Source organism: Buceros rhinoceros, unplaced genomic scaffold, assembly GCF_000710305.1.
Source record: "Buceros rhinoceros silvestris isolate BGI_N320 unplaced genomic scaffold, ASM71030v1 scaffold19309, whole genome shotgun sequence".
Taxonomy (NCBI): domain Eukaryota; kingdom Metazoa; phylum Chordata; class Aves; order Bucerotiformes; family Bucerotidae; genus Buceros; species Buceros rhinoceros.
In genome coordinates, this window is record NW_010433530.1 from 48,705 (window position 1) to 69,178 (window position 20,474).

General features: G+C 40.4%; 1 protein-coding gene across 1 annotated transcript in view; it reads right to left on the bottom strand.

Moving 5' to 3' along the window:
- ARHGEF28 (Rho guanine nucleotide exchange factor (GEF) 28) overlaps positions 1-19,812 on the bottom strand; it is a 45,429-nt gene extending 25,617 nt beyond the window's left edge. Inside the window, exons 1-19 of the mRNA XM_010144159.1 lie at positions 19,707-19,812; positions 16,398-16,437; positions 15,703-15,826; positions 14,293-14,425; positions 13,985-14,040; positions 12,570-12,621; positions 11,848-11,995; positions 11,617-11,738; positions 10,582-10,719; positions 9,846-10,096; positions 8,831-8,953; positions 8,320-8,437; positions 7,216-7,470; positions 6,171-6,247; positions 5,287-5,465; positions 4,522-4,616; positions 3,466-3,648; positions 1,101-1,232; positions 290-375 (exon numbers count right to left, since the gene is read on the bottom strand). Coding sequence (XP_010142461.1) covers positions 290-375; positions 1,101-1,232; positions 3,466-3,648; positions 4,522-4,616; positions 5,287-5,465; positions 6,171-6,247; positions 7,216-7,470; positions 8,320-8,437; positions 8,831-8,953; positions 9,846-10,096; positions 10,582-10,719; positions 11,617-11,738; positions 11,848-11,995; positions 12,570-12,621; positions 13,985-14,040; positions 14,293-14,425; positions 15,703-15,826; positions 16,398-16,437; positions 19,707-19,812 — 2,418 coding nt within the window. The remainder of the gene's footprint in view (positions 1-289; positions 376-1,100; positions 1,233-3,465; positions 3,649-4,521; positions 4,617-5,286; positions 5,466-6,170; positions 6,248-7,215; positions 7,471-8,319; positions 8,438-8,830; positions 8,954-9,845; positions 10,097-10,581; positions 10,720-11,616; positions 11,739-11,847; positions 11,996-12,569; positions 12,622-13,984; positions 14,041-14,292; positions 14,426-15,702; positions 15,827-16,397; positions 16,438-19,706) is intronic.
- Positions 19,813-20,474: the final 662 nt, after the last annotated feature.

A 20,474-nucleotide genomic window follows, 5' to 3' on the forward strand; every position in this document is an offset into this window, starting at 1 on the left:
GTACAAGTGGTACAAAACCATTGTGGTTGTCATTACAACTCACCAATCTGTAAGCTTGGCAGGAAAATTGCTCTGCACTTGGATTGTTTATGATTGCTTTTTTAAAATTCATTATTAATCGCAGTAACCTCTATTACATTGAAATACCTGGATCTGGGTGAAATGTGCCTATCCTGTGCTTTGTGGTTTGGAACAGTCGTTAGATACTCCATAAAAATCTGAACAGCATTTACATTCCCAGTGCCCAGGGTGCTGTGGGGAACACAGGAAGAAAAAGGGGTTACAATACCTTATCCTCTAGATTGGCGCCTGCCATTTCCTTTTCAACAATGAGATCGACGTCAGAAGATTCACGATCTTCTTTTATTTCTGCACCTAACAAATAAAGCCCAAATAAAATGTAAGAGAAAGGTATCAAAGCATATTGTGACTAGAGAAACAAAGGACACACTTTTTTACAGCTACCGACAGGATGAAGAAAATAAAGATTTATGTAATTTGGAGTTTCATAATGGGTTCTAGACTGGAAAAAACAAATTTGGAAGCCAGGATGCCACAGGTGGGACAATCCAGTTTTCCTACTTTAAAAATTAGTAGCGCTTCACTTATGAAAGTTTGGAGGTAAGTATAGCCATGTCATTAAAAATGCTTTGCAGCAACGGTTTTCACAGGACTTTATTTGCATTTTTGTTGAAAGAAATCCATGCTACCTATTACAGCTGAAATTATTGGAATGTGAATCCTGGTTTTCAGGTCTTCTGACAAAAATTGGATGATTTGGGAAATGGTCTTACACTGCAATATAGACTTGCTGTGGAGCTCTGCAACAATGACAAGAAAGTACATGGAGATAGCAAATCTGACTCAATATTGCTGAATGCAAGCATGTGCTACAGAAAAGGTGCAGTGAAGGAAAACTACCCCTTTACTACAATGAAGTTATATGACAATTTATGCTTTCTGAGCATTTGCCCAAAGACAACTTTTATTACATTATTTTTTATTGATTCTGCCATAGACTGAGAAAGCCTTCCAAAAATACAATACGGTATCAATTATTTTAGCACTCTGAATATGTAAAAGCATCAAATTTTACTCACCACAAGGAACAGATTCCAAGATTTCATTGGCACTATATCTGTGCTTCACACTTAATTCCTCAATACTTTCCTCTGGTGATCTGTCTGTTTCAATCACTTGTGATGTTGTTACAGCAACATGGAGACTTTCGACTAGAGACAAAAACATGCAGACTTAGAGAGGTCCCTTAAATAACTCCTTAATGCATAAATCAATTACAGAATGATAGAATAATTTAGGTTGGAAGGGACTTTTAGAGGCCATCTAGTCCAACACTCTACTCAAAGCTGGGTTGCTCAGAGCTTTGCACAGACAAGCTTTTAATGTCTCCAGAGATGAAGATTTCACAGCTTTTTTGGGCAACCTGTTTTGTTTTTATAAAATTCTGTGTTCTTTTCCTTTCATCTAACTGGAATTGCCCATGTTCCAACTCACGTCTCTTGCCTCTCATCCTATCACCATGTGCCTCCACAAAAAAATCTGGCTTCTCTGTTATCCTCTTACTAGGCAGCTGAGGACAGCAGTGAGACTGTCCCAAGTCACCTTCTTTCAAAGCTGAAGAGACCAACTATCTCAGCCTCTCCTCAGACATGGTGTGCCCCAGCCCCCTAGTCATCTTCATGCCCTTTGTTGGATTTGCTCCAGTTTGTCAACGTCTCCCTTGTCCAGGGGAGCCCAGCACTGGTCACAGCACTCCAGATGGGACTCACCGGGGTGAAGTAAAGGAGGGACTACCTCCCTCAACCCACTGGCAACTCTCCTCCTAATGCAGCAGCCTGGGAGGCAGTTGGCCGTCTTTGCCACAAGAGCACATTGCTGCCTCATGGTCAACCTGTCGTCAAGTAGGACTTCTAGGTCCACCAGCTCTTTTCCCACTGATTAATCTGTAAGGATGCTGCAACCAGTGCAGACAGTGCTGAAGGCCTTGCAGTTGCCACGGTAAACAACAGCATTGCTCTCCTCTCATCGTAAAACCTGTCAGCTTGATAAGACACGGTTTGCCCTTGAGGAATCCGTGCTGGGTGATCGCAGTCACCTTGTCCTTCACACTTCTGAAAATGCCTTCCAGAAGGATTTGCTCTATCACCATCTCAGAGACACCAGTGAGGCTGACTATTTAGTAGTTCTCTAAACATCCTTTCTTTCTTTCTTGAAGGTGATGCTTGCCTTCTTCAAGTCATCAGGAACCTCTCCTGATCACTGTGACCTTTCAAAGATGATAGAAAGCAGCTTCCCTGAGCAGCCTTCAATTTATCCTATCTCATTTCATGGATACGTGTTTATACAATTTGGTTAACCATTCCCTAATTCTATCCTTCTCTTCTATGAGCAATACTTCATTCCTATAGAGTTCGCTGTTAGCTCAGGGACTTGGTATTTCTGGAAAATCATGCCAACCAACTGCCTACAGTGTAAGCAATTCTGAAGAGTCCTGAAACCCAAGACATCAACATTAGCATTAGAGAAAATGAAAATTAAAAGTGAATAGAATAAGGTGTCAAAGTATAGGCTGCCATTCTAGCTAAAATGACAATTATTATTGCATCACTGACTTACACTCCCTATGCAAGTTTTATCCATTTTATAAACAAAATGCTCTCGATGATTTCCTAATGATCATGGAGACCAACCTTGGCTGCTTTATTGGTTGAAATGGAATTACTAGCCAATAGCTCTCAATTTAGGCAATGCTAAAATTTTGTTGTCCTTCTCAAAGAGCATACAGCCCATGCTGGATAAGGCTCAGTCTACCAGGACTCTTTTCAACTGACTTTAGCAGTATTTTAGCTGAATTTCAGACTAGGCAAGGTATCCATAAACACCACTTCCTTCCTTCCTTCAGAGGACAGCACTGTAGGTAGCACAAGGCTACCATCACTCTGTTAGATAGTATGCAGAAAAACCACAGCTCCTACAGAAATTCTGGCAGGTGTTTCTTACCAAATTTGCCAAGATCATCTGAAGTTTGGTCTGCATATGACTCTACATGATTCTGATCTGTCATCAAATCAACCAAGGTAGGTGAAGGTGGGGGACCAGATGCAGTATCATACTGCAACCCTGTGATCTGCTTCACAGGGCTGTACTGCAAAGACAACTAAGGAAACAATCCCAGGTGCAACCTAACACCACGTCCCTTCCTGCTTACATATGATGTTATGCTCTAAACGCATCCCTGTCCTACAGTCTGGCAGGTACCATTTTACACATCTGACAAGCATAGACTTGAGAGACTTCTCTTCAATACCCTTTGCCAGGTTTTGATACTGCCAGTTCTTGAGACTCGACAGAATAGCAGCACAAGGCAACAAGGCTGTACTTTGTTTCCTTCAACTATCTGCCCACGTGAAGAGCCAGAAGTCCACTTTTCCCGTGTGAACTCACCTTCCCTGAGGGCTGCTGCCAGCAATGAAGCAGCCTGTGGAGTTTCTCCAGAATCAGGTTTGATAAGCAGGTAAGGTTCTACATGAACATCCTCAAACCCACTCATATCTCCCAGTTCTGCATAGATACACAACTTCTCTTCCAAATAACTACAGATCTGCTGGTCTTGGTTGCTCAGTGATTCTGTCAATCAAAATTGAACAATTCATTAATATTTTTTTATCTTGCGAAGCACGTTTCTCATTCACCCTTCCAATCCTTACATCACATAGACACTGCTAACTCGAGTTATGCCTTTTTTAAGGAACCAAATTCATCCCACAGTCTGTCTTAAAGAAAGCTGGCACAGACCCTGGTAGAGGGCCATGACAGTGTCCTACCCTGATGAGGTGGCCTGGCTCTGCTCTGGGGCCCTCAGCTACCTCCCCCTACACTCACAATGATCAATTCTGGAAAAACACTTAGCTCAGGCAGCCAGAAGATGTATTGATCAGTGCCTCAATGTCAAAGAAGAACATGTCTTCTCAGCATAGGACGCCCTTCCCTGTGGCTCTCCACAGGAAGGACATTGCTGGAATTTCTCTCCTCGCAGTAGTATAAAGATGTGGAAGTCAGATGTAGGCAAACCAAGGAAGCAGCATTTATCCCTATCAGCTATGTTTCCAGATTAAAAAAAAAATAATAGCAGCGAAGAATTAAATGCCATTAAAAAGCACAAAGCCACGCAATTACTGAGGATTTCAGGTATTTCCACAAATATGGAACTACCTGGCCTTGATGCTAATCTGGGAAATTTGGTGCTTATTTTGAAAGCACCCATTTTTATTTCTTTTTTTACTCACTAAGCACTCATGTAGCAAAAACATGAAGTGTTTGGGGAAAAAACAGTTCTCTTTCAATAAACTCAGATTATACCATCAGATGACCCCAGCTTTCTCTGCTGTGGCTCTGTCAGTGGAGACACTCTGAACCCACCAGCCAATATGGGCACATGACTCTCTCATTCTGAACTTTCAGGATGCAGGAGCTCTCAGAGCAGCAGGAAAAGTACCAAACCTTGATATTTCTGAATTCTGGATGCTTTGGCCTCAGCAATACGTCTGTCTTCATCGGATTCACTCATTTTTCCTTCTTCTTCTTCCTCTGGACAACTTCAAAGATGAAAAACAAACAAAGGGGGATAAAGCCAAATCTGCACATTATATATTTAGCTTCAGGACGATGTTGTGTTAAACAGAATAAAGAGAGCACAACATCAGAACCGACTTCTGCTACAACTCAGAAGCATGCTATTTGTCTGCTTCTTTAAAAAGCAGTAACCAGACATGAACCAGACTGAAGGATCCCTTTTTAATTCTGGTAAGGCTGCACTCTGCAGTGAATGGGTGGCTGACCCTCATGCAGGTTTGCTGTGCTAAGCATAACCCACGGGCCTCATGAGAAGCAATGCTTTACCTGCCATGTTTAAGGAGCTAACACCAAGACAATAGGCATGATTGGGCATTTCCAAAAAATGTTTGTATGGACACCGGCAGGACTCTGGATAGCATCCAGTGCTAAATGTAAAGGTGAGGGAAGCTTACAATGGCTGGCAAGGACATCTAATGGGGAGCGGGAAGGGTCTGCTGATTCAGTCAGAAACCAGAAGTAGTATGGGAAGCTTGGCAGAAGTGATGGTGAGGTTTTGGGGTCTGTGAATCCTGAGCTCAGAGGAAAACCCAACCTCACAGGATGGATAAGAACAGAGAGCATGCTGCCACAAATATCCAACTGACCTCCCACCTGCTTTGGAATGTTAGGATGAAAATCAAAAGCCTCTACCTTTCCACTGCATCTTGAATATGCCTCATCCAGTTATTACGTTCCTCTTTGGAGTTGGTATGAACCTCATACATCTCAGGCCCTGCAGATGAAGCGCTAATCAGAAACATCCCCCTTTCTTCATTGGCTACTTCTCTTACTATGAGCCTCTGAAGGGAGATAATGGAAGGCTTCTGGTCCTGGGGAAAACAGTCACAGCACATGCAAAAAATAAATTACTATCTTATAAAACATTGCACTTTTAGAGGAGCACTATTTTTCAATTAATTGGACTAATTCTAGTCCTGGTATAGTCAGACTACATATGTTCTCATCAGGTGTAAGAGGCTGCAAGTTTTGAGCATTCAGACATCTTTTTCAGCTATTATTTTTAAAATACATTACAGTATTTATGAACAAGTAAAGCACTAGGTATGTGCTAAAAAGTAAATCCCAGAGGCTCAATGATACAGAGGCACAATATTTGTATAATGTTTATATTTATATAGTTTGGGAACCTCTCTCCATGACCTTTCATAGATTTTATGTATGTTTACTACCACATTTGCACTTAAAATTATTCTTCGGTTTTGTTTTACAGAACCAGAAGTTAAAATTTATTTTAGATAATTGAAAGAGCCCGCTCTACTTCCCACCTTCATAATCAGATGAGGCATGACACTAAAAATATCCTTGTTATTTTCATCCTTCTTCCTAAAAAAAAAATTCATTTTGAAAATAAACTTAATTTTCCATATACTGGCATATCAGTGTTCTGAATATGCTTCCAGGATTTTAGAAGAAAAAGAAATTACATGGGAATAACCTAGAAAAGGACCTAATTTTAGAGAAATATACAAATAAAAGTGCAATGTATATGTGAAAACCTCTGGTCATATACTTACCACAGCTGCAAAGACGTATTTTTGATCTTTTTCTTGTAAGAACAGTAGTGCATCAGTTAGAAGCAGAGCTAAGATGTCTTAAAATGAGAAAAGGAAAAAAAATGCTTTTTAATTAAAGTTGTTACAATCGTAGTTAATTTCCTCTTTTTCTTTAAACAAAGAGAAGCCCTGATCAATAAATATCGTACACAATTCTACAGTAAACTAAACAGGAAATATCTGTATGAGCCTATGGTCTGCATGAAGCAACTGCATCCCATCACTTTGCATCTCCCAGGAAGACTCACTTGCTGCTATTTACGCTCCTGCAGCGCTGTGCTGGAGCACTGACCAAGGGAAAAAAGAAATCCTCACTCTAATGTTAGTACAGCTTCCCCAGGCCTCTCGCAGGCAACCTGGTAAAGACTATCCCACATAAGTTCTGTTTTGCCTATGCTGTAATATGTACTCAGAGCACAGCATTGCAGTGGTACAAGTATTTCTGGAATAACGATGAACAGACAGCTTTATCAAGTTGTATGGCGAATACTAGTAAACTCCAAAAAACCCAACCCTTACATGTGATTAACACCAAAAGTCAAATTCTGGGCTAGCAAGTAAAAATCTGGCTCCATCTGAATGTGGCTTCAGATTTTGTTTTCCACTGTGGATGTCCCAGTACCAGTTAAGAACAGCATGTGATTTTTCATGCATTGTTTTCAATGGCCAGTACTATACACAATGTGAATGTACAAATCAAGAGTCTGTGCTATGGGGTGAAACTGCAAACCACTGAACTAAAAGGAGAGTACTGGAAGAACAAACGCACCTGATGGCTTTGCGTGTGAACTTGTCTTCTTACCCAGATATACAGAGGATTACCCACAAATTATGGCAGCCTCTGCAACTACGCTTCCTGCATTAGTGGCATATTCTCAATACCATTACCTCAGAAATTCATGTTTGCAATGTAGTGTAATAAAGTATTTTCACTCTTAAACCAAACAATCTTCATATGTCATTTGCAAATAAGAAGTTAAAGGATTTTACTGCTTGGATGGAATACCTTTGAAACGACCAGTTGCTGTCTTCCAGTACACTAAACCTTCATGAAGAAGTATCCTTTCTTTCCTCATCAAGTCTTGCTTTCTAAAAACATGACCATTCTTCAGCTTTGTATATGTTTTATTTTCAGTTCTACTGAGAATTTCCAACAGCTTTTGCTTTTTCTCGTATTCATTCACTTTCAGATCTACTGCTGCAACCATGTCCTTAATTAGGCAAAGGGCTTTGCACAGGTCTTTATGTTCTTCTGTTCCTTCTGTAGGAAACAAAAAATAAATAACATAGTGGTCAACACATTCAAGAGAAGGTATCATTCCTTACTTTCTGGTAACAATCAACATGATGCAAAGCTTAAACTGATAAATATGTCATTTTAAGTTGAACCTGGCAATCAATTTACTAGAAATATTAGATGCATCTACCTTTGACTTATTAAAAGATTACACATACCTCAGATTTATTTGTTTGTCAAAAGAACAAGCTGAATAGTTTCTGACATATTTATGTTAAAAAATTTTAGTGGCTATGTAAATCACATAGTATATTACTCTTCCGGATAAGTAAAAAAAAATCCTTGAAGCAGGACTGCAATCACAAAGGTTTTGCATTTGAATATGCAACTTTCTAAAATACTCGTTTATTGCCCATTTGGGGAATAATATCTGAAAATTACTAGCACTTCCAAAATGCTCTACGGAATTCCAGAGGTCATTCAAGCTTTGTTTGAAAAACTGGAGAGTTAATGAAATGTTTGCCTAGTCTTACTTACAAGAGATTCCACCATAATTTCAAAGAAGGTGCAGACTGCATGCCTGAATTCATTCACTACCCCTAGTCAAGATATTTTCCTAAAACATGCTCTTTCTGGACTTCTACTTAGCCAGCTGGAATACTGGAAATCTTCACAGCCCAGCCTTGACAAAGACTGCATTCATTAGACACCCTGTTTAGGTGACACTGGCCTCAGCTGTAGATAATTACATTGTCCTGGTACTCTACAGTGCAGTGAATTTCATCTTTTGTTATACTGTAGGGGTGCATATTCCTTACATTTAGAAACCCACTAGGATCACAGACACGAAGCCAGACTTCAGCTTTTACTCACCTTTTGAGTACTGCAATATCCTTTCAACCAGAACAGGGTATTTGGTGATTCGCTGGGTGACAAGCAAAATGCACTCAGGGATTCCTCGGCGTCGCGCCAACAGGTTACTATTCCTCAGCTGCACAGATACAAACATATACCTTAAGTAGCAAATGCATATTAATCCACCAATTGACTAATAAGAAATATGATATAAATGCATTAGAATAAGTTAAAACAAAATGCTGATTTATCTGAACCATTCCCAAGGAACAGTTGCTGCCCTCAGGAATGAGGTGTACTGTAACAGGAACATATGTGTAATCCACATTGGATGCCAAAGCCTTCTAAAAGCTGAAAGAAAAAATGTAATTTATCAGCTCACTTCTTAAGGAGGAAAAAACTTTGGCATGTTTATTAGCTATTAAAAATGAGTTACTGAATATTCTTTCAACCCTAAATCTAGGTAAAAGTTATGTATTTTTTTCCTGAGCATTTTGTCAATAATGATCACGTTTCCACGTAAACTTACTTTAATAAAATTCTGGAACTTCTTGTTTTGTTGCAACCCCTTGAAGAGATTAACAGCTTCCTTCTGATGGCTGCAAAACTCTCCGTATATTTTCTTCATTTTAGCTGCATTTTCCTCTGAAAACTGAAGAAATTCGTGAGTGGTGCTCAACATTGCACCTAACAGGAAAGTGTACACCTTTAATTAAAGCATCTTGTACAAATGCAGAACTTTTATACTATACTTTTCTCAAGTTCCCTGAATTTCACTAACAGGGCCTGTCACTACAGAATGAACATGGGCTAGCTGGTTTTAGGAGCAAGAAGAGGAACACACGGTGGAGAAAGCAAAAGCAACCTCCACTTCCGTCTTACCCGTAACAGCTAGAACAATTGTTATAACAGTGTTTCCTTCACCTCTTTGCAAACACAGTCCCTTTGAGGCTTATTTGCATATGTCTGATCTCCATACCACTTCTAGACAAGGTTAACAGTTCATGTTTTTTATTTCAGTGGAATGAAAACAGACTGACACAAGGCGAAAAGCCACATGCCTGTTTGCATGGAGCTGAAGTGTGACTAGCAAGCAGTTAGTTAGCTGTTTTACAGTCACCATAAACACGCTGTGACCATCCCTTCTCCAGTGACCAGCAATTCAAGACGCGCCATGCCAGATCACTGCAAGAAATGAACAGGTAGTTTCTTTTCCATCATCAGTCAATTCTGGACACCTCTGCTCAGCTGTTTAAAAAGTTAATCCATTTATTTCATTTTTTGTAGCCCATGGTATGATAGCAGCAGCCTTCTGTTGTGAACTTCCCTCATCACTTCTACCATATAGGTAGAAGTTCATCCCAAGTTCACAGTAACCTGTCAGTAATGATTTTCTGTCATTTCATCCTGCAGTAATCTCCAGAGGACAGTCTGAATTTTATGAAGCAAGCATAGCCCTCCCTGTTCTTGTCCACAAAAGTAAATAAATTGTTTAATTTGGCAACCTTGCATACATAAAGGATTAACAGAGCTGATGCCTCTACCTGCTGCACAAGGATGTCTCCGATTCTGCTGATGATGAAATTGCGTTCACTCCCTGCCTGACATGATTCCTGTCGCCTCTCCTTCATTCTGCAGAAGAACTGCTTGTGCATCTCTAGTAGCTCATCTAAGCAGGGGAATATTCTGTCCACTGTGCTGTGGTCCAGCTGCAGTTCTTCCTTCATCCCTTTCCTGAATATTTCAGACATAATGAACAGGGTATGGATGTGATGCACTTCTGTTTGCATCAGCTCTGCAGTATAAAAGAAAACAGCATAGTATAGTAATCACTGGACAATGCTGCACAGCTTCTAAGACATACTTCAGCAATATTCAAATACATAATCATTTTTTCTGTGTGAGCCTCAAGTCTAATAAATTATATTAGTAGGAAGATCTAATTTACCTGGCTCTAGCACTCCAGCACTCACTCAACTGTACCCTACTGCACAAGCTGGGGTTGCAACTGCTTTAGCTGGGTATTGGATGAGGTTGAGGTTCCTTCCAACCTCAACTCTTCTGTGAACAGGGCAGACATGTCTTTCTCTGGCAGTCACGTCTTTCTCTGGCAGTCACTACTCTCCATTTCATTAGCTCTAGGACACATTTCTGACAAAATGTTCTTCGAACCTTCTTATTTTTCTGAGTTCTTTCTTCCAGACATAAAACATATAGTTTCCCTCTCTATTATCTAAGCCATATTATTCTTAAACCTACATGAAGCCTTGAAATACTGACCGAAAATGACATCCTGCCTCTTGATGACTTCCTTTTCTTGCTTGCTACAGAACATCGGATCCACAACAAGACTCCAGGACTCTGCCTCAAATTCTTGTGCATCTGTGCGATCAGTCCACTGAGACAAATCCACATCATCTGTGACAAAATATGTACCTTATTACACCAGGACTATGAACAGTAAGAGAAGTCCCTTTGCACATGCAGTCTGTTCATATGGTAAAGGGAACACATCACAGAGAAGAACTTTGGATGAGGCTTCTGCAAACGCTGGCAGTGGCTTTATAACAGAGAAGCTTGCCAGATGTCAGTAATATTACCAAAGTGTTGAAATGCAGACATGACAGCAAGGGAGGAGAACTAAAAAAAAAAAAAAACCCAAAAACCCCCAAAACCTTTCTTTTCTGAGATTAAATCCTTTTTATACTTCTTTGCCTGAAGAAACTTTTTAAAATTTAAGAACAAAATCAACATTTTCAAAAGTAGATGTCCACTGAGAGATTGCTACACCATTCTTTGTGAGTGAATGCCCTTCGGCTTTGAAATTCAGTCTCACATCTAACTACAGCCTATTTCTACTCACTTCACAAGGATATGTAAGTCATTTTAGTAGGGCAGTTCACTGGCGGGAGGCAAGATTTCGGGGCTACTGAGGAAAGACAAATGACGTAGGTTTATGCTTTGCAAAGTACACTGTCAATGGAGATGATTAGATGAGTACAGAAGAAAATTATATTGCTGTTCTGGTGCTGCAAGAATGCAAATACATTTATGCCCTTTGTTTTAAAAAGCAAACACTGTAGGAAAATAATCTAAAACTCTTATCAAAAAGTCATTGACAAGGAAGAATGGAAAAGTCCTACTTTAAGACTAATGTGTCTGTACCAGTTTAATGAGGGACACAATTCTAATTATTAAAAATATGTCCTCTTCTTTTAGCATATAAAGTAGCCTCCTATATCAACAATGGTGTTTTTCTGTTTTGCTCTCTTCAATACAGGTTATAAAATGCAACATCTGTGCAATGTTTCTCACCTTCCATCATAAAAAGATCCATTGAAGAAAAGGTCCCTAATGCTTGTAACATCTCTTCAGACCGTGACTTGGACCTCCAGGTGCCAGTCTCAGGGTCTTGTTCAGAAAATGGTGTAGATCTCCTACAGTATAAAACAAACAAAAAAAATCCCACAATTATTTAACGGTTTCAGTTTTCCTAGAAACGCTGAATGATGTACTCAGCATAGTCCTCTGGCAGTTGCTCTCTACCTTTCAAAACTGGCACTGGGGACACTCTTGGACAAGAAGTGGGACTGTTGCAAGGCTTCCCTCCTTCCAGCAGGCAGTCCAATAGGCACAGAGGAAGAAGGATGCTCTGGGGAGAGCATCATCTGTGAAGTATCTCCAGGCAGGGAATCTGTGAGGCAAAGCACAACACAACATTTTGACAAACAATGTAGAGAATGCCATCAACAGCACACTTAACTGAGAAATGCTATCCAGTGTTCAAACTGACTGATACTGGGTATCAGGAGTGTCTGCTTCCCATGGCACAAGACTTTGCTGCTCTCTAACGGAATATAAAGATAAGATCACAGGTGAAGTGAAATAGCTCTGGTGTGGGTGTTATCGTGAAGAGAACAATCTCAAATCATACATGCTCTAACACTGCAACTTGATCATAGCAGACACAAATATTTGTGCATACATACAGTAAATACATACTCAAAAGCACAAGACAGAACTGATTGTTTTTGATTTGCACTCTCACTGAAAAGCAGAACATAGTAAAACTTCCACTCATTTGAGTAGAAGATGAGTTAATTTGACAGTAATTTCTTCAAAATACCCTATTCGTATTAAACACATTCTTACAGATACTGAAGTGAAAAACAGAAACACTCAAATGACGCAGAAAATTGTGTTGTCAGTCCCATGATTTTTAACCCAAGCTTAACTGAGAAGTGCTAGGTTTACACTTCCTAACTTACTCGTTACACCAGCTTGGGGTTTGTTTTTATTATGGTACCTCTCCTGGGATTTCTGAAAAAAAAAAAAGAATTATTTCATAAAATTGCAATGAAATCACAACTGGTAACACACCAAATAGTTAAGTGAGTAGCTCACTTCCATGTAGTATCATCACACAGCAGGATTTTAATAAAGTGGTCCTAAATTATGGTCCTAATTTCTACCAATAACTAATAAATCCAAGTTTATTATTTATTGGTAGATAACAATATTTAAAGTAGAATGATACTATTTGTACTGCAACACAAGACTGAACCTCTATTCTAAATCGAGTCACTGAGTTACAGCATTCTACTTTATCTGAATGTTGCCCTGTGAAGGCTGCAAGAGAAGGAGTTCACGTTCATGGCGGCTTTCTACGCAAATAAGCTAGAAACATTTGTGGCCGGGAAGGAAGGCTGCGTCTCAGAGGCAGAATTGATCCCTCTTCCAAAGTGGACTTTCTCAAAACTTGTAGCAAAAGCCTGCCGTGCTTAGGCGTGTATTTCACTTAAGGTGGGTCAGTGAACATTTTCTGCACCTTGGTCTTTTTGAGATGAGTTAGGAGTGGTGGGGGCTCTTGTCTCGACATTACAAATAATCATCCAACCCCAGTAATTAAAACAGCCAGTTCAGCTGTCCTAATGCCCTAAAGTTGTCCAGAAATTTGTACAATGCTATGACGTGGCTGCTATAATCAAAAGAAACAAAACACCTGATATATGTCCATTTTAAGACTTGGTTTTGCTGAAGAGTCTATATGGAGACATGTTCTCCCTGCCATGATGCAAAACCCAGTTACGCCAGAAAGACACATTCCACTAACTTGAAAAATGACATGTATCACTGTGGCATACTTCTCTGCAAGTCTCCTTTTATTCCATGAGGGCAGCAGCCTTACACATCTGTTTTTGAAAATTATGTCTTTCTCTTTACAACCTCACCATGCATGTATTCCTACTTAAAACAATGCAGCAGCGCTGATTTTGCCCTGTCTGCAGTGGCAGCTGAGCACTGGAAGTGACTGCCTAGGTAGGACTGTGGAGTCTCTTTCTCCAGAGATTTACCATAGAGGGGGCTATCTGTGGTTTTGAGCAGCCTTTCTTTTTAACCCCTTTTGCGGCCCTCCAGGCACAACATTTCACAATTTTAGCTTGCAACTCTTCAAATATAGAAATAGCTCTTTGACTCACTTTTCACCCTCTTCTAAAAAATTGTTGTTCAAGCACAGTGCTTGCTATTGCTCACATTAGACATTTTGACACCCTCGCAGCCCTCTGCACATAGACACTGGGTCTGAGGAGGATGCATGTACTTTCTTTTTAGCTCCATGACGTTTCCAGACCCTTGAAAAGCAGATACAATCCAGTAAGAATGGTGCAGTACAGGAGCTTACCTTGGTGCACACAGGAGCACACTCCTTGCAGCTCTTATGCACAATTACGTTGCAATCTGAAAGAGAAGGTGTATTTCAAAGCCCAGCACTGAAGAGGGTCCCTATCCTGCAGGAAATGTTACTCTGAGGCTTTGCCTTTTTATTCTTCCAGGTCCCTCTTCCTTCTTCCTTGCCAACCTTGGCTCGGTACATACAGGAGGTATATCCAAATAAAGGTAAGGTTTCTTTTTGAAATAGAACACTGAACCAGGATATTAAAGCAGATACCAGAGCACGAAGTTCACAAGCAAAAGCCAGCAACTACTTACAAGAGCACTGCAGTGACTCCTTTCCTAGGAGGGCCTTTTCACAGGCTATACATGGGATGACTCCTGAGAAGGTCCCGTTTGTAAAATTGTGCCTGTTCAGTTTCTCTTTATCTTTGGTATCTTTACTTTTTGTCTTCATCCCCATCAGCAGAGGCAGGATAAAAGGAAAAAAATCAGAAAAGAAGATAAAACAATTCAATCTGGAAGACTGTAACACTATACTATATTATTACATCCAACATTGTTGAAGTCCTAAAATGATGCAGGCATTGCTTCCACTGGCAGCTAAGCCAGCAAGCATTATCAAGAAAGACTGGAAGAAACATATTTATAAAGCTGCAAAAAGAGAGGAGCCAGAAAATAAAATTTCAAAAGTGTTATTGACTCGCTGCATACACAAACAAATAAAAATGCCTAAATCTCCCTGAGGCGTACATGAAAGGAGGACATGCCTCTGCAGCTACATAAAATTAGACAACTTGTCTTTCTATCTTAGAAGACATTAGAAATAACCTATTCTTAATGAGTGTTAACGAATTTAATAAATTCTGCCTATTTTTACAGTACTGCTGTTGGTGTGAGTACACACCTTTTCCAAGCAGCCCTGGTAGTTATTCTTTAGGATAACACACAGGCACAGGCTAATGCATGGCTGCTGGACCAGACATAAACGTTCACAGACAGGTTTGCCCCTCTTGAAGGTACTGCCTCAGACAACCATCTTCATATTACATGTACGTTAGGATATCATGGGGCACAGTAGGGAGTACTAGAAAACCTGCAAAACTGCTGAAAGGCCAGCTGGAAAGATCCTGTTGGCTGAATCTGTCTCTCAAGCTGCTAATTGATGCCCTTAATCTCAGATATTTCAAAATTAAACATTCTAATCTATCTTCCATAGGACGTACATATGTGCAGGCCTCGAATGTGCAAATCTAACACTAAGCGGTGTTACTCGTGCAAGAAGTGCCATCAACTTGAAATAAGCAAATTCAGCTGATTACATGCCAATGTAAAAGTTACTGCAAGAACAGGCCCACACCTCTTAATTTTATTTAACAAAAAATCTATTTCTTAAAGGCAATTCATACATTTAAACTTTGGCTAAATCATCCAGTGAGACTAGTAACATCAAAAAAAATGGTAAGGAAAATACTTGATATTGTTCAAGTAATCAGGCTATTGTTTAAAAGGAATGCTGGGGGTTTTTTATATGAAGGCCATTTAAGGGTATTCTGTGTCAGTTTTAAAATTAAAAAAATTAAGATAAAAGTTTCTTCCTATTACTTACGTGATTTTGTAATAAACAACAATTTCTCTTTATGTAAAAATTTAAGGCTCTCAACTATAATTCATTTAATTATAGTGACATAATTATAAGTAGTAATAAAGACATAAATCCCCAGTTACCTTGCACTTATTCCGTGTGCTGGTCATTCTGTTCATCAGAAAGCTGAAAGTCCGACTCACTTTACATTTTTCAGACTCATTTTTCAAGGGTACAGTATATTTATTCCATTCCTCCTCCCGAATCCTAAAACACAGACAAGTGAAAAAACCTCATTCCAGTGAGATCATTTAAAACAGAGCAGAATCTGCATCGTGCTTGTTTCACCTAATGTTTACAATTACATGTTTTATTGTAGGTTTAGCTGATGTTATCAAAAAGACTGCAATCCTTCTATATAAAAACACTAGCCCATGGAGCACTCTGAATTTTGCAAAGTGTTACAAGCTTGCCAGCATCACAGCTGGTATCAAAAGCCCTCTTGCTTTTATTCTGGACACTGTTTTAGATGTCCCTACAGTGGATAGGAGCTCCTACAGAGGAAAGGAGCACATCCCTACTGTGCGCATCCCACAGAGGTGTACAGCAAGTCCCGCAACAGGCTGTGCGTGGTGAGGACAACACACAAAGAACCAAGCTGAGCTCTGCACAGTATTTAAGTGTGGGCTTACGGATTCCCCGGGCAGGGACTGCTCCCCTAAATCGCTGCTAAAAACACTGCCGTGAGGGGTGTGAAGGCATCTTCCCCACTCTGCTCCCTAGATGGCATTCTTGCACAGACCTGCTCCCAGAGCCACAAAATGTGGGTGAGACATACCTTTTCTCTCGAGACTGCTCGGGCAGACTGTACGCTCGCTCTGCAAGACATAAAGAGTTTTCAGGTGCTCAGATTGCAAGGTATCCAGGTTTATTTGAAATGCACGACCTCCACCAGGCCATAAGAAGCTTGTCATTTATGGCTCGCAATGAAATTTGAAAATAAGGAAAACAAAAACATCTTCACATTAAAAGCAGCTTATCCTAAGGTAAGACCAGTGCCTATTAAGCTTGATTTAGTTGACAAAACCTGCCAGAACTGAGATGTGTATCAGTGAATGCCAGTCTCTGCAAAGAGCTTATTTTCAAGAATAAGAGAAAATATTTCTCTTGTTCTTCTTAAAAACCCAGACTTCAATGATTCATAATTCGTTTTGTTTTTTACATAGTTTGTTGCAAAATATCTTAATGACATTCTTCTAGCATTTGCAATTACCAACCTTATGCAGCTTTATCTATACTACTAAAAATTTTCACATCCCTCAATATAAAGACCAGTATTACTACTCTATGTACTGCCCAGGGTGTGCAATTTGTTACAAGTTGATGTACTGGCAACAGTAGAGAGGACTCAAGGAGAAACCTTCCAATGAACTGTCTAAGAAGCAAAATAAAAGATATATAATTCAGTTGGGTTGTTTTGGAAGGAAAGAAAAAGCTATAGAGACCTCTCTACCATTTCAACACTAGAAGCCATTCAGTTTTGCAGACATTTTATGTAAAGCTACCACCGGTATAGTTCAGAAAGATACTTAAACATCTGCCTAAGACAAAAAATCAGACTACATCTTCTTTGAAGTTAAGATACAAACCTAAACATGCTTCACTGAATTATCGTGTCTTCAGACAAAGGTAAACTTCAGGTTAGTGAGACTTAGAATATTTGCCAAAGAAGCAGCAAGACTAAAAGGGCATTTCAGTTAGTGAAACCTGTGCCACAGGAAGCTTTCAGAAGAAATGAAGGTCATGTACTCATGGGAGATGAAGACAGCCTCATGTGAAACAGCACCGTGAGGTTGGCACTGAGGTGCTTACTGCAAGGGTGGAGCAGAGACATTGACTTAGAGAGTGAAAGAGCCTGAAGGAGGGATCAATCGCTGTTCATGAGCATACCATCTACATTTACCCTGGTAAAACCTTATCGAGAAAAAGCAGGTATTTGTTTTAAACCTGAGCATACCAAAAAGCTTCCATTAAAAATGGCTGATTTACCCCTTTTTTCTCTTGTATTTAGTGTGCGCAAGACGATCCTGTTGCCAGCCTGAATTCATCTCCTTTGTCTTACATTCCATTACAACATCCAAGGTCAGCTACAACTCCCTCTTGCACAACTAAGCCCTAAGCAAGATGTCCAAAGCACTCGCAGCTGGGCAGAGGGGAAGAGGCAGGCTTTAAGTGCACAGACACCTGCACAGGCCCAGACATAATAACACCACAGCCCATAGAGTTAAGGGTGAACTACCTATCGGACCTAGGTTCTCGGACCAAGTTCTTGGGCTAGTCTGATGCTGAGATGCAACTAGGCACAGGTGTGCCTATCTCACAGCAATTACCATTGCTAGCTGCCAAACACTGTTCAGTGCTTCTGTCCTTGCAAAATGCTGGCAAGGAAGGGATGAGGAAGGTAGTGCTGGTGCACGGAAGCACCAGTAGGAACCTCAGCAGACCACAACCCACCCTCCCAGCAGCACACCACATCTGCAGTGCAGGCTGCAGAACAGCCTGTTTCCAAAATATGGACAAGAAACAGATCCCATCTTCTCCACAAGATAAGTAAAGGTCCAGCTCTGACTGCCCCAGGAGGAAGGGGAGAAGAGAATAAACACGATATAGGCTCAAGCCCAAATCAGGTCAGAGCAGGTAATGGTGTGTGGATGAAGCTTAACAGGCTGTGACAACAAGTCTCTTAGCTGCAAGGTCAAAGTAATTCTGTTTTGACTTTAAGCACATGCCACAGGGTATTGCTAATCTGTCAACCTCTACTTCCGTGACACACTTCCCTCGTTTTCTTCTGCCTTGTTTTGCCAAAGACTGCTCAACTAATCTGTTGGTCACAAATGGTTACAAATAGATTAAGTGATGTGGAAAAACACAACACAGCTGCATGCCACAGGCTGCAGTACATACTCCTCCTAACAAGGCGACATGGTATCTCCCAGCGAATTTGAGCAACCACAAACAAGTTGCACTGTTTAACAGTTTCTTAAGGAAAAAAGATGTCTGCAGTCACTCCATGTCTGCCCATCAGTGCTCCCCATCTCACCTTCGCAATCTGTTAACTGATTTCAAAGTTAATGATAAGATTTCTACATTTTCCGTGTGTCTTCACATTCTGTGTCACAAAATCACAGGTTGGAAGGCACCTTCAGAGATTACCTAGTCCAACCTCCCTGCCACAGGCAGGGACATCTTTCACTGGATCAGGTTGCTCAAAGCCCCATCCAATCTGACCTTGAACACTTCCAATGATGGGGCATCCACAGCTTCTCTGGGTGTCCATTCCATCTGGCTCACTGTAACTCAAACATCTTGCCACTTGTGCAGGACTATTGGAAAGTTAATATATAACTAACATATACCGGCAAAAGAGACAAGCTGGAAGTATGGCAACATGCAATGTTACAGGGACAGAGGTGAAGTCTGTTGAAATGCGAACATTTTCTCAACGATGCAATCTATATGTAAAGCACAGTACATGCATTTCATGCTTTGCATCGTTTTCAAGTATAACCCATACCTTCATTGCAAAAAGGTATGCATATGTCTTCTAAATATGAAACTGTGTCTAGAAATAAAGCATGTTAGAAACAATTTGTAAAAAATTATAAGCTTCTTGTAGAGACATCTCTGACCCAACTTGATGGAGAGGGTGGGTTTTGCTCCCCACCCTGTGGAGATGACAACAGCCCATCCATGCTTCAGAGATTCCCAAGGTCTACGCTGGGGGCATTGGCTCTCTTTGATACCTCTTCTGCATCATCCTGATCTTCCTCACTGTCTCTGCTGGGCACCCAGCAAATGGCTGGTGTAAGCATCTTCCAAAAATAAGGTTACTGCCCTTGCCTTTGCGTACTTTTTCTGACTAATGCTCTCTCAGTTGGTGTGTCCTCCCAAGGGTATGTATCAGGGGAGGGCATGACGGGGCATTAGGATGAGAGAGGAGCGAGGGATGACGGTATGCATCTGAACGCTACTTTCACATGGCGAGGTCTTTGTACAGGACAGGCCTGAGCAAAGCCGTCAGCACTGGGCCTGAAGCAGGCAGACATGGGATAAGGCTGTGCAGAAAAAACAAGGCCAGAGCACTGACCTTCATTTGAATCCCCAGCTGTGAAGTTCCGAGTAATGCGAGGTTTTCCTAATAAACTTTTGGGTGAGGAGCAGGAATAGGAGCGTGATCGAATCCCAGACACCATGCATTCCTAAAAGAAATTGCAGCAAATTAAGTCATTTTGAAAAGCATCAGCAACAAAAACAGAATCAATCAATCAGTGACAGAATTTCTGAAGAAAAAAAAAAACAGCTGACCACATGTATTTGTTTTCTTGGCTTCATTAAAGCTGTAAGTTGAAGTACAATTTTTGATGACTTCATTTGAAGTCTTAAGAAGTGTGTCATACTTCTGCCAGGATAAATCTTTGTATATTACAGGAAATAATTAGTGGGTGCAAGTTAGACTAAAAGACAGCTTATATTCTCCAGTCTGGTGGCAAGAGCGATCCAAACAGTGTTGTTGTTGTTATATCTGACGACCAAGCTATCTTCTTTTATCAAGGGAGCCATTAATACCTTAATACTTCAAGAACATTCCATGGAGACTAACACCCTCCCTTAGTAATTATTGATATCAAAGCCTCCAAAGAAAGGACTTAGCCTCTTTCTCTTTTCTCTTTGTATTTTTTTATTGTACGGAAAGATTTTCTGATCCCCAAATATACCAATGACAACGCTTCAATGGAAACCCTCTGATACATCATCATAATACATCATAAACATTTCAACAGAGCCTACCCCTAAACTGCTTACCTTATTGTTTTTAAAAAGTAGCCCTAACAGAATTCAGTGTTTGTGCTGGACT